The sequence below is a fragment of the Psittacula echo genome (assembly GCF_963264785.1).
Source record: "Psittacula echo genome assembly, chromosome: 21".
Classification (NCBI taxonomy): domain Eukaryota; kingdom Metazoa; phylum Chordata; class Aves; order Psittaciformes; family Psittacidae; genus Psittacula; species Psittacula echo.
Window position 1 is genome coordinate 6763992 of NC_137757.1, and position 14884 is coordinate 6778875.

The 14884-nt window shown below is 44.0% G+C and overlaps 1 protein-coding gene across 6 annotated transcripts in view; it reads right to left on the reverse strand.

Moving 5' to 3' along the window:
• LOC308228756 (zinc finger MYM-type protein 4) overlaps positions 1–4938 on the reverse strand; it is a 34988-nt gene extending 30050 nt beyond the window's left edge. For 5 of the 6 annotated variants that reach the window (XR_013958253.1, XM_080632305.1, XM_080632303.1 and 2 more), the window contains exon 1: positions 4685–4938. Coding sequence is in view for 4 of the 6 variants with exons in the window: in XM_080632305.1 (XP_080488431.1) it covers positions 4685–4726 (42 nt within the window). In the remaining 2 variants the exon portion in view is untranslated. The remainder of the gene's footprint in view (positions 1–4684) is intronic. The other variant, XM_080632304.1, reaches the window with a different exon arrangement.
• Positions 4939–14884: the final 9946 nt, after the last annotated feature.

Genomic DNA, 14884 nt, shown 5'->3' on the forward strand with positions numbered 1-14884 from the left:
ATAGTTACATTACTAAAAGGGGAAAACCTCCAACCTTCTGTCAATTGATCTTTAAAGAAAGTGAAAGGTATAAGCTGAAGTCATCTGCTTTTCATTATAATCTGTCCCCAAAAAGGAAGCCTACAAGATGGTTTTCATGCAAATTGGGCAAATTGACAAACATAGCACCTTCTGCTTGTTGATAAACACAGCGGGGATCATCAGCCCTCCTTCACAGAATGGTTTAGATGTTAATAGCCCACACTAGTGAATCAGCTTATCTACCATTACGTTCTGCAAGTCTTTCCGTTATTGTGAGAGTTTGCTGCCAACTCTCATAAAACCTACAACTCCAGCCCCATTTGTAGTTTTTGCCCTGGCTGGCTTTTACTATTTCTTTTCCTGTGAAGAAGTGGTTCTTACAACAGGCAGTTTAGTTGGATGTTCCACCTTCTTTGCAGGTATTATTACAAGTAACCAAGGCTCTTGAGAATGAACTGCCTGAACACCAGCAAAACTCCACAGAAACGCCACTGGTACTATGTGATCAGAGCTCCTGTGACTGATGGCTTCACGCAGCCCCAAGAACTGCCCTGTTCTATGAACAAACAAGACTGCACAAAATGCCTGCAAGTACTTAAACAGCATCAGAGTGAGAGTTCAACCACTGCCCCACCTCTGCTTGGCTCTTCTGCCTGCTGGTAAGTGATGGAGCTAACACTTGCCTTGTATTGGAATCCTCACCCCAATATGTCTTAAAACATATTTAACCAACCTAGTCAATTTTGAGATAGCAGATACTTGGCCAAAAACCACAGAAAGTTTTAATTTTTTTGCAGAGCACTATAACAACTCCTGCCAGGAAATATTAAGCATAATAAAGGCCTGTTAATAATCTGCATTAACTAAACTGTATTCCGTAAAAGCTTTCTTGGGCAAATAAAGCCATTTAATAAAGATGAAATGTTTTTCAGACCGTTTTAACAAATATCAAGATTCAAAAAACCACACAAGTTATTAAAAAAATAATAAAAGAAAGCAAGTACTCCAAAATTTCTCCTGTAGGAATAACTCTGTACAGTTGTGCTAATTCTGTCTCAGGCTCTTCTTACCTAAATTTAGACAACTAAACATTAGTTTATTAGGCCAGTGATTCAGGTTCCCTCTTTTTCCAAAGGAAATGAAGAGATTCCTGCAGCAGCAATGCATCCTGCCCCACGACTGTGCAGAGGATCTTTCAGAGATTCCCATCAGATGGCAGAAAGAGTACAGAGAACCCGGGTGAGAGTAGACAGGTAACTGTTATCTGGGTACAGAAAGCACAAAAAGATTGCAAATGGAAAGCAATTATTCCTACACTCTCCTCAACCCTGATCTCGGACCAAGCACTTGGCAAACTCAGGACCAAGACTCAGATATTGATACTAAACTTCTCCAACCTCTTAGAAGACTTCAAACACTTCTCTGAATCTGGACCACCTATCAAAAAGGAAAAGGACCAAATGTAAAAGTTAAGTTTTGGTTTTGTTACCAAAAAACTGCAATAAACTCAGGGAAAAACCACTGTTAATTGGAATGTCTGGAAGAAATGGTGGGATACAACAATCATTACATGAGATAAAAGTGGACATAACGTCAGAATTCATTTCCACTATCCTCATCACACAAAGAGCCTCAAGGTGGGCATAAAGAGCTGACTTGACTTTTCTGTATCTCATAAAATGGGAAAAGTCCTCATGGGAAAAACTGCAATCCGTTACACTTGGTTTTTAGAAGGTGAATTCAAAACTGCCATCAAAGCATCCCCTAAGAGATGCACAAGCCTTTGCAGAGAAATGTTCTCATCACTGTCTTTGTACCATTCAAGAGCAGTTCCGTCACAAACCTTTCTAAATGAGGAGATCCTTCAATTTTTAATTAAAGCCATGCAAAATTAAAGCTGTTTTATTGAGGCAGCCACCGGGTGTTCACCTATTCACACCAAATTCATTTCCAAGAGCTGGAGTGTCACATTACAGGAGTTAGCACTCCTACAGGCGTAAATAAAAGATCATTCTATTCAAAGTATCAACCATTCAAGACAAGGATATTATTGTATATTATTCAATATGCAAATTAAAGTTGAATTGCCACAAATATTTGTATAAACTAATTAAAAAACCCATACAAGCACCTTCCAAGTTAATCTTGATATTATTTTGCAGCTATGAAAAGTTACATATGTTGGTGTCTTTTCCTTAGAAAAATGCAACAGTTTTGATTTGGGGCAGAAATGAACCTTCTCTAAAATACGAATTTAGCCATAAAAACTTTGTAGATACTATTAAATCAAAATTAGACAAAACCTCCACGTCAGTCTTTCACTGGCAAAAACTTTCTGTTTTACTTTGTGGCTCATTATGGTGGATTGAGCTAAAACACAGCAACTGCTCACAACGGGCCTGGCAAAGAGCCAGTTCCAGCCTAAACGCTTCTGGAATAACAATATTTGCCAAAGATTTTAATACTGAAAAGAACAATCCTGAACACACCAGCACCTGCTCAGCTCCTCTCTGGAGAAGTTATTAAATTAGTCTTTGTTTATTCCATACGAAAGAAAACAGGTTTTTTTATAAGAAATGCTCATTATTCCTCAGGTACGGGATTTGGGAGAGTCCATCACTGTGACCTCCTGTAAAATAGGAACTGGACAGCTACAGAGAAATGGGACACACGGGTCTTCCAGGACCTCATTAATTATGGCTTTAATGGAAGATGCACAAGTGTCCTGTATTTACAGTATGTTAATCTCATTCTTCATAGCCTCCATCAGTAAATCAATTAGCTGGGAAGGATTCACTTCTCCCCATGGTCCTCAAGAACTTATTGGTGCATAAACTGGTTTTGGAATGGAGAGAAGAGGAAATTCACCTCTCAGATTCTGAAGGTTACAGACTGACAGAACACAGTGCACTGATGCTACTACTCTCTGTTAAGATCTCACAGGAACCTTACTGGCACAATTAAGATTAATCTCACTGGCAGACTTGGGACCAGGAAGGGATTTTCCTTCAAGCCAGACTGGCAAATTGTGCTTTCTCTTTCCTCACTCGTGTGGGGCAACTCCACTTTCCTGGATCTTTCCTCCATGGATGAGCCATGCCACCAGCATAAGGCTTGCCATCATGTAGAGGGACAGGTGGAGTAGTAATTGATGGAGACTTCTGGACTTTCCACCTCATGGATAATTAGCCAACCGATAGAGAAATGATTTGTTCTGAGGCCAATGAAGATGATATGAACTTGACAATACTTTTTTGCTATTCCTTAGCAGATAATTGGCAAGCTTGAAAAGAAAAAAGGCAATCTTTTTTTTCCACTGACAATACCAGGTAACGACAGATAAACTGAGCATATCATGGCAAGGAGCATGAAGAGACCACTGGACACCAGTAGAGCATAACCTTTCTGAGCAACCTCTTCCAATACTTGACGGTCCTCATGATGTATTTCCTTACATCACTAACATTTCAATTCCTGTGAATGAAGTTTAAAATTTCTTAAGTTATTGTCCTATATAAAGCCTCTTTGCTTTAAACTTCTTGAGGTAGCCAAGATCCTGATCTCCTAAAGGCTTACACATTTATGGAGTATCTGTGAGCAACCACACAAAATTCTTTGGGTTTGCTTATAAATAACTGAAAGTGTCCAAAAGACACAGGTCTGAGACAACTCAGTGACCATGTTCATTTCAGAACTGCAGAGGAGACAAACATCTGTGCAGCTCCTCCAGTCAGAACCTGGAAGGTCAACTGTTCTGTTTAGCAACAACTAGTTTTACTACAATCGCAAGTTTCACGTTACTTGAAATAAATTCAGCAAATTAAACTGCTGTCATGCATAGGAATGGAAAACTTGAGTGTTCTTGTCTTTCTCAAGGCTGGAAAATTGGAAAACATCTTCTTCTTTGGGAAGAGGGAAGTGGACAGCTCAAGAGACTTGTACTGGACTATAGGCTCTTCCACACAGATGTGACTTAACCTCATTCCTGCAGGGATGCTTTCAATCAAAAGTTACATGATGCAGGAAAGGGGACTTCACTTGTTGCAAGATTATATCAAGCCCTGATAAAAAGTTATTCTTCCATAGTTACTTCAACGTGTGGACCACAAAGACCCTTCCATTTGTTAAAAGACAAAATATTTCTTCCAGCAGAGGAGGGTGCCCAGTAACATGCTGATGGAGGACCACATGACAGGGTCAGCAGCTGATGGTGCTCACACCAGTTACAGCCCGAGGACCTGAGTCTGAATCAAACTGCCATCTTGACTATGGTTTGACATGGACAATCACAGTGAGTTTATACAGAGCAGCAAGAACAGTGGGTTTTAGACCAGGAGACTGGTGGTGCTGATGGATTCCAGCTACCTGTAAGTTTATCATCCAGGTGAGGCGAAGACGCTCACGGAAATGATGCCCACACACTCCTCCCTGAGCACCAAGGGACGCTAACCAAGCCTCAGTGGGCAGCATGCCTCGCAGCACGGAGGGGGCAGCCCTACTCACGGCTGCAGCGACCGGACAGCCGCGTCCGGGGGCTGCCCGTGTCCCTCCCCTCAAGGCCCGGCCGCTCAGCACCGAGGGGAGGCCGCAGCTCCGCCCCGGCAGGACCGGCCCTCAGGGCCCCCTCCCGCCCCTTTGACCTCCCCTCGCGCCCCCCACTCACCCTGGCACGGGGGGCGGGCCCCTCCTCCTTGGCCTCCGCCATGTTGCGCCCCCCCCTCACTTGTCCCCAGCCCGGGGCGAGGGGCCGGGGCTCTCTCCCGCTCAGCTTCACCTCCTGCCGGGGGGCGCCGTGGGGGGGTCCGCGGGGTGCCGGGGCTGCGGCAGGACGGGGCTGGCGCGGGGCGGGAGGGGCCGCGGCTCCCTCAGGGCGGCTGAGGGGAGGGGGGGACCAAACCCGCCAGGCCGCGAGCCCTCTTAAAGCTGCAACGACAAGCCCAGCGCGGGGCCTCAGCGCGCATGCGCCCGGCGCCTGCGCCGACCGCGCGGCCCCGCCTCCCTGCGCCCCCCGCGCAGGCGCGGTGCGGGAGGTGCAGGGCCAGGCCTGGAGCTCCCTCAGAGACCCACAGGCCCGAGGGGGGCGGGGGTGCTCGGGGTCACCCGGGCGGGGCCGGGCAGGAGGTGCCAGGCTGGTCCCGGGTGCGCCAGGTCCTGGTGGGCCTCGACCGGCCTCATGGTGGCCACAGGGCTGTGACCTCGTGGCATGGCCGCCAGGCACAGGCTGTGGTGGCGATAGTGGTGGAGAGCTTCAGGAGCACCATGAGCTGCACCTCACCACCGCTCAACAACCTCAACGCACATCAACACACCTCACCACAGCTCACCTCGACACATCTTACCTCACCTCAACACACCTCGCCACAGCTCACCTCAACACATCTTACCTCACCGCAACACAGCTCATCTCAGCATCTCTCGCCATCCGTTGCCTCACCTCACCATACCTCCTGCTCCACCAAGCCAAGACTCTCCAGCGTGTCTGGCTACAACATGGTGCTCCCGTGCTGCATCTCCACACCACGACACACCTCATGGCACAACACCTCCATGGCGCGAGGCTCACGTGGTGCTCCCTGTTCTCCCAAGACACTGCACCCATGGTGAGGCTGCCCTGAGGGATGGAGCCAGTGGTGTGGAGAAGAGCAGGATCATTGCAGCTTCCCTTCAGGAGCGCTCTGGAAGCTGACATGGTGGACTCGCTGCTTTCCCGTTGCAGTGGGTATGTATTCGTTTGTTTGATGCTCAACACAAGTACGAACCATAATTTATCAAAGAAACTGAGTTCCATACATAAAGCAGTGAAAAGTTTTAATGTACCCTTCAAACCCAAGTCTATTCACTTTTAATTCTCTACCACCGTGGAGCCTAGAGTGCTCCCTGCCTGTGCTGAATCTGTTGCATGGTGGTTTTGGAGACGCCATGGAGTATCTGCAGCACATTTGGGTTGTTCCTTTATTGGAATCAGCCTGAGAGCACAGACCAGTCTGGTTTGTGTTTGTTGTGCCACTGCTGTAGCCCTCATGAATGAAGAGCCATGTGATTTTGTCATTAATTTAACATCTGCTGGTACAACTGTAAACCAGCCATGGTTTTAATGTTGGAATGGATGGTTTACATTTGGCCGCATTCTTCCTCATCTGGTGTTGATCAAAAGTTCATACAAGGGTTGTTTCTACAGACTCTGAGGACTTAATCCCGTGAAGATTTGCATGTCTCTGTAACCTGAAATACCTGGCAGGTCACATTTAGGCTGCAAAAATCAGTGTAACCTTACAAGGTTAAAACCTAAGTATTTAAAGCTTTGTAACATTGCCTTTAATTTTCACGCTTTCCAATAATTAAGACATTCAAAACGTTAGCAAGGCATAGGCCTATTAAGAAAATATGTGAAATTATGTGTAAGATACAGACTATTGCCTTTTTTATTGTGAACAGTGTCAAACCTGACCAGCACCCACAAGAATTCATAAGAACAACATGTTACCTTCTCCCTTCTACTTAAATAATCTAACTGCTAATTAAAACTTTGTCTTAGAGAGAAATCTCTGCTTCCAGCTTTATCTGATTTGCACAATTAAAGGGTGGTATTAAGCGGCAGCTGCATTTCAATGGCAAATGAAGCCAGCATATAGAGACACTGTCCTTCATCTGGCCTCGACTGCTGGATGCATAATATTGGGATTCATTTAGGAAATCCTGTCAAGCCTCTCTGCAGAAGTGACTGCATGCCAAGGACAGTGAAGTAATTAATGTAATAATTTAATAAGCTATGAATAATGCTTTTCACTTACACAATAATCCTTGTCCTCAAGCATAAAATAATTCCCATTGATGAGTCATTTTGTGAAATTTCTTTCAAGAATTTGGGATTTCTTTTATGGCAAAAGATGTTATATGTAAACTGTGAGTTTGATGGGAAACTTTGTAATTATTCAAAGAGTCCTTTTATCCTTAGATAGCCACAGAAGAAAAGAATTAACATTTTAATGTTTTAAATGGGCACAAAATTTAGTAACAATGAAAGATTTTAATATGACTTTATATTGGTATTGGTTTTGAATAGCTAAAAATAATCTATATTGAAGTTGCCACTTGTCAAGGTTCCCTTGGACACATCCATAGTGCCCTGTGTAGATGGCAGGACCTGGGAATGTTGTGCAGAAAAGGCCACTGCACAGGCACAGATGTGCTAAAAGCCTGCATGTAACAGCACTGATGTGCTGTGCATGGGCAGTGCATTGAACACGGACAATGCACATGTTTCTGAATGAGATTTTCTGGGAAGGCGGAAAATCTGGAGGGGGCGAGAAAAAAAGAGGCAATAGTCCTCTTAGAATATAAATATTTATAAATTACTTAAACTATTAGCAACAATGCTGAGAAACTCAAGTATCCAGAAGTCAGGAGAAAGACCTTAAAAGATGAGGCTGGTTTATGAATTAAGATCTTCAGGACAAACTTGCTTTTTCTTATTGACCTCTGGTTTCTGAGCCAGCAAGTGCACTGCCTGCACATTATGAGGCTGAAGTTTAGAAAGCCTGTGTGGGGAGTTGTTTGTTTGTTTTAATTAAACCTCTGTTTTCATGTAATCCCAACTCCACATGCTTGGGCATTCAGAAGAATCTCAATTACCATGAGAATTCCAGTAGTGCTGCAAGACTTGACAAAACCGTTAGGACTTCATGAGGGTACATGTTCAATTTCCATAATATTTTATAAAATGAAAAACTTACGGAACTTGTTCAAGCATGCTAACAGGAACAAACAGTTTTATTTCACTGCATGGTTCTCTTAAGTACATTAGGGAGTTGATGGAAATATTTGAACTTCCAGCATGGAACTGAAAATGCTTTCAGACCACTAACCTAAATATTTTGTTAGAAATAGATCCTGTCATTAAAATAGATCATAGTACTACCATATGTTGTTGGAATCTATCCCTGATGGAAGGTTTGCTTAAGCTGATGCTATGGATAGATGACGGGGTGACAGTGAGTGTGGACTATTTAAAACTGGATCAGCCCCAGTGTGTTCTGTGGACATCTCTCAGCCCACTCAAATAGGGCATTTGAATTAGAGCAGGATGTTTTCCAGCTTGTTCAGACCTGACTTACTTTTGACTCCACATGAACTGCATATGTACTAACATAGCTAAAAAAGACACTGTAGAATATGTAGATAATGTGGTGATAACTAGTGCAGAACAGACCTAGATAAATGCCTGGATAAGGCAGGGAAAAGATAAGATTTTTCCACAGTGTTGTTTTTGAATTGCTTTTTAATTTACCCCTGGAGCCCCCATATTCTAATCTGCTGCACAATTCTGCGTGAGACTATTCGTCTTTAAAACAGTGACATTTAAAAAAGAACCCATGAAACTCCTTTCACATGCAGGCTGCAGCTCAATGAACTGGATGAATGATCTTTCCACATACCCAGGGGCACGCACAGCTGAATATAGTTCACCCAGAAAACCTGCCAGCCCTTCACAGTGAGATCTCAACACTCCTTCCTCTGCTTCAGCTCAGGTTCTCTGCAGAGAACTGCGGTTGCAGGTGCTGACAGCACTGCTGTGTTTTTGTGTAATTTCTTTACACCAATTACTACAATGAATAATCTCTTTTACTTTCCAGTGAGCTCAGTGAGTGCCCAAATAGGACAGGGGGGCTGAGAAACACAGCTGTGGCCTGTGTTGTACCCACATCCGGGGCCCAAGGAGGGAACAACGTAGGGTGTATGTGTAAAAACATGGGACTTCGGAGTTAGCAAAGTGTTCTCTCTCCTCACTTCTAAGACACTGCATTAGGAAAGGTTGAACCAGCATAGATCAGACCAGTGTTGCTATACTGGCAAGTCATTCCTATGCAAACATGCTTTGTGCTGTTAATCATGTGCCAGTGGAGTTTCCCGGGCAAACTCCAGAGCTTTTTCAGCCTTTTCGGCCCCAGAGGTGGGCAGAACTGCTGAAACCTCCTAGTTTTACGTGGCCCCATACTGCAGACACACTGTGGCCAAGATGCAGCTGTAAAGACATAAGCAAAACCAGTGAGTATTGCAGTGGAAAACGACTTGCTAGTGGAGTCTCCTCTGGAGCCTGAGCAGACGGGGGGAACACAGGCTGCTGCAGGAGCAGCAGCATGGTGGGCTTGTCTCCCCGCTCTGGAGCTGCTTTGGCTTTGTCCCCCTCAGCACACAGAGCTGGCTCACAGGCAGGATTTGCATTTCCTTGGCACTGGTGATGCAAGGCGCCTGCCTCTGCGAGGTCCCCTGGGGCTGTGAGGACAAAGGGGAGCGGGAGGCTTGGAAACAACGAAGCTCAAGGAAAGAGAAAAGCCAAGTTTTAGAAAGAGACGCATTCAGCGTGCTTAGTCACAGACACACAAACGCAGGAGGGCTGGCAGAGGCCTATTTTCGTCCTCAAACTCCCCCTCACGTCCCAGACTTGCTCGGCTGTGTTTGCTGTTGAGATTAACATCCCCTTCCCCCACCACCCACCCCCAGGTTACTGAAGGAACAGCCTTGCAGAAGGGAAAAAAAAAAGCAGTTGCCTTGTTCTGCCTGCAGGAGAAATGTCAGGAAGTGTCTGGTGGTGGGTGGGATAAAAGGAGGAAGCTGAACTCCAAAGAGAATATTCCATCTCTGGTCGTGCGAACAAATGCCCATCTGTACTTTGCTTGATAAGAACATCCAGGAGCAGGTCTGCTGAGTGCAGGAGCAGTCACTTCCACATCTCTGAGGGGTTTATTTGTACACGCTGCATTACTCTCAGCACTCCATGAACTGGAGGGTAAAAAGATGTAAACAGCTAGGAAGAAGTCCAAGCATCATTAAGAATTAATAGTGTCTTTTTGTAACGGGAATGATCCAGTATTAATGATGAAGTTTTATTTCTATTTGGGTGGGTGGATATGAAATTTGGACCAGGATTTAAGTTCAGTGCAATCATGCTTTTATTCTAATCACAGTAATTACAGATTTATTCTGCTTCTGCTTTTAAAGTCTAAAGAACACAGGCTTTTGTTTCCAAACATGCCAGACATCAGTTGTTGCACACCAAATATGGCAGTTCAGAAACTCAGAGCCCCAAAGTGAATCTGGATATAAGTACAACGGAAATTGTTTTCATTCATTGTCACTGTGCAACCCCGTGGAAATGGGAAAACAACCCCAGAACACAGCTAATGAGAAGTATGCTGGTTACTAAAATCACAGAGTTAAGAGAGAGGAAGAAGCTTCATTGCATACATCATGAAATATTGAAACAGATAGTGACCATCATGTGCAAACATGGTTTCTACACTTTTGTACCTGATTCTGTATTTCAAACAGCTGGTGCTGCCTCAGTGACTCTCAGTCTTTTTTTATTCTGAAGCCTTCAAAACTGTCAGTACTCATCCATAAGTTACTGTTTCTTGCAGTACTTTTGAAGCTTATTTTTTGTACTGGATGATCTGCTGTGGAAAGGTTTATGGCAGAAGCACAAAACCCAGAGGGAGAAGAGAACTGTGTTTAACTGTAGACCATCAGCTGCGTACATCCTCCAGACATTGATGCATTTAGTCCATAGCAGAGTGCAGGTGGAGGCTGGCATAGGGAACAAGCAGAAAGCTCATCTTTGTTGCAGTAAACAGTCATTAATTATTTTCTACCTATATTCACACCTTTCTTGTGCTACCAGTAGAGATTTATTGGCAAGGCTCATAGCAGGGTTTTGTGTCATGGCATAAGAGAGGAAATAATGATTTTTCTCTTTGCTTTTCTGTCTTTGCTTTTGGTTTTTCATCTGCTTTTCTCTCCTTACTGAAAATCTAAACTCCCACCCCACGTAAATGTCCTTCCTGTGACACAGCCCTTGTGCACCTTTGATCAGCAGTGGAAGAGTTGGTGTTGGCAAGAAGCTGTCCCCTCTGAGCACCCACTGTAAGTCAGGGTGAGATTAGTAAGACCTCAGTGAGCATTGTTTCGGGACAGCTGCAGGCTCTGCCACACATTGTGATACTATGATGTTTAGAGGGTATTATTTGTAATACAGTGATGTTTCCAGGGTATTACTTGCTATAATAAGGTTAAAAAATCCAATTAGAAAGGAAAAAAAAAGTGATTAAGACTTTTGCAAAATCTGGGCTATTCGGGGTCACAGATGTTGCCTCTTGATTCTTTATTGTAGGTTACATAGGAGTGCTCATTTACAAATGATTGCTGCTTTTTAACACCATCCTGAATTTTGTGCTGTGACTACATCACTTTTGCCAAATGTTTCTTTGAATCCATTACTATTTTTATATAATGCAAAAAAAGGTTTTCTAATTTTCTCATTATTGTCTCCTGTATGTTTCCAATGATCCCCCTTTGTGTGAGTTTATGTTTTGGAAACACCAGTGGATTCCAAAAAGTGCACAGAGAAGACATTGCCAGTTTTGAAGCTGTTAAGAAAGCCCATGCAGTCTGATGAAATCCAGCATTGTGAGGCTACTCACTTTTCCTGCTCCACACATTCTTTGCATAGCCAAACATTAACTAGAAGTGCAGTTCAGAACTGCTGGTGTTCTTGCAGAACTCATGTATCCGTTTCCTGTTGAGCCTTGTCAGTAAGAACGAAGAATAAGATTGATTCTCTTTAGCATTTGCCTCCCATTCTTGTCACATACTTATTCTCAGTGACATTTTAAATCCTCTTAATAGAAGCAATGGAACCTGTTAACTGCAGCAGGAAAAATTTTAGTTGTCATAGAATCATAGAATCAACTGGATTAGAAAAGACCTTTAAGATCATCAAGTCCAAGTGTTATTCCAGGACTGCCAAGGCCACCACTGAACCATGTCACAAAAAGCCTCATCTACATGGTTTTTGAGCACTTCCCGGGACAGTGATTCATATCTTGTTTCTCTCCACAGCTCAAGGAAACGTGGAGCTTGATGGCTTTGTCGTATAACTATGCTGAGTGCTTCTGCAAGCCCATAAGCACTCTTAACTCTAATTGCCTTCATTGGAAATGGAGGGCTCTTGGAGCCTCTTGGAAGACAGACTTGGTATGCTCAAGTGTGCTTTCAGCAGGCATGCACACTGTGTGCAAGCATCACTGCCCACTGCAGAACACAGCTACTGCCCAGAGAGGAGAACGCAGGCAGCCAGGGGAGGGAAAGAGCAGTTGTTCCAGTGACTTTGGTGCTAGTTTGGATTTTGACAGAGGACTCAAAACTCCTGCTACTTAAGGCATATAGTAACTTAATTTACTTCAGAGAAATCAGAAATGGAAAACCCTGAACTCTAACGTTCTAGGTTGAGAGAGCACAGCCTCCAGCACAACTGTGAATGTGTGCTCCAAACAGCAGACTTCCTGCAGATCCATTACTGCCTTTTTGTAGACTCTTAAGCCTGATTCTGATCTCTTTTGTTCCATTAGGAATCAAGATTACATCCACTGAAATCAATGATGTTACTGTGCAAAGACAGTCAACCCCTCATCCCTTCTTTCAGCCTCTCAATTTGCTTGCCTTTCACTCTAATCTCTTACCTGGCCCTGCATTACTTTTATTCATCTGGGTTAAAAAATTGCCTACTAAAAATGCCATATCCGTCATGGATTTGGTTTTCATGGAGGGAGCGAAAACAGTGCAGGAGGAAGAGGATAACTCTCATCACAAGGAGGTTGCTGAGAGCTCTGCTGTGCAGCTGAATCACCATCACAGCAGCTATTAGCCACTCCTTCCATCCTGTCTCCAGTGTTATGTACCAGATGTGGCTGGAGGGATTTTACTTCCTCAATTGTTCTGTAAAAGGTGACACTGTTGTTCATGAAACTGTGTTGAGCTCTAGGATACTGGAGCTGTTCTGCAGAGACCCATTTACCCAAGTGCATCATGGACTTGACTGGTGGAGCTGCAGCAGGGTAAGCATGCTAGCCTGCACCTTCTAGATGCCTCCCTGCTCTCATTCCCTCTCTCATTCCTTCCTTTGATTCCTGATTCTTAAAATTCCTGAGCATCTCTAGTTCTGTGGCATACCTGGATTTGTGCAAACAGGCCTTAAACTGTTTCCTTCTCGGTCAGAAATCCCTGAGGAATGCAGGCACAGCATCTCCTCACAACTTAATCACTCCTCATCTAATTGCTTCTTTAGTGGTGGTACATGTTACTGTGATTCATGAGCTTTAACTGTTTGTACACAGGTCACTTACAGACCCTCATGGGATAATTATTCTTAATTAGCAGGTTGGACACATGCTGCTCTTACCTCTTGCAATCTGCAATTAATAATATAGAGATAATGCAGATATCTTCTTGCCAGTCTTTTATTTATGTTGAGAGGAGGAGGAAAAGGTTTAGGGGAAAATGATCTAAATCAACCACCTGCTGAGATCCATGCCTTTCTGCTCGGTGGCAGCTGAGACGTTCCTGACTTCAGACACCTCAGTGGCAGCTTGATACCCTCTTTGATATATTTCTCCATCTCTTATCATGGCTTAATTTGCTTCTGTAGATCAGTTGCACAGTATGAAGAATCTTCAGAAGTAATAACATTGGTGTTATAAGTAGATATTAATATTCTGGAGGAGGGAAAGATCTTGACTTCTCCCTACTTTTTCTGTTCTCCCAGCAGCTCCTATTAAACTGAACTCATGGATGTGTGCACTAAACATCCCCGCAAACAGATCTATATGGAGTATGGAAAAATACCACAGAGCTGCTTCTAAATAGCATCGCAGTTGTCATAAAGGGTTTCCAGTCTGGACACAGGGTTTATTTACAGTGGAACACACTGAGGAGAACAGCTCGGGCTTTCTTCCATGTTTGTTTTTGTATGGAAACAGCAAGCTGCCTAGTGTGAGTATTTACAAAACAGGTGACTGTTACCAGAGGTCATTTTTCCTTCAAGTACTCATAGCGACATCAATGTTCCTTTGATAAACACTTATATTGCAGTTACAAAACATGTAATCACATCCTGGCCTCTACTAGATACATGGAAATTCAAAGCCACTTTGTGGACCTTAGAGGAGTTGAACAGGTTTTTGTGGGACTGAGAGCAGAATCATCTTTATTTCTTCCAAAGGATGCTGAAAATTAACAACCCCTTAAAATACAGTTCACGAATACTTGGGACACGACAAAGGCGAAACCAGCCCTTTTACACGCAGTGTTTTTCGCTGCTTCCTGAACAGACGCAGCCAGGTGTGACAGCCAGGCGATGCCAGGTTTGTGTGCAGCAGAAGCCCGTCCCAAATTCCTTCTTCCAGCGCTTTAACCTCTGAGACACCTCGTGGTGGAAACATTTACTGCTCGGAGAGAGGGGCTGACATCTGGAGAGAATCCATTTTAAAACGACGTGGGGCTTCCATTCTGCTGCGCTTGGAGGTGGGTGAAGTCATAGGGACAGGGCTTATTTGGGGGAAAGATCGATCTAGAGCACATTTTTACTTGGAAAATGTAAACCCACAGGGAAGCTCGCTTTGCTGTGAAGTCAGCCCTTTGGCTGCCTGGGGCTGCACAGGTAGTTACAAGATTGAGTGGTGTTTTGCCAGTGCAATACAGCAGTGACAGGGGTTTGTGTATATAAACCAAACCTGCGGCTTTCACTTGGGTTTCACGTGGGGTTTGGTTCTTCAGACCCAAAACCGAATGTGAAACATCAGCAGGAGGTCGGAAGAGGGATGGAGCAAAACCCTTCTGAAGTGAAAGCATGAAAGCGTGTTGTAACGTTGGTGTGTCCATTGCAGCGCGCTGAAAACTGAAAACCTTAAACAGATGGGGAGTACTTTGGGTTCGTTTTTTATGTTAGAATAAGGAATACAGTGACCACAACCACCATGAATTTGTACAACTGCTTTATTTTCCTACTGAGAGTTTTACGTTTTGGGGAACT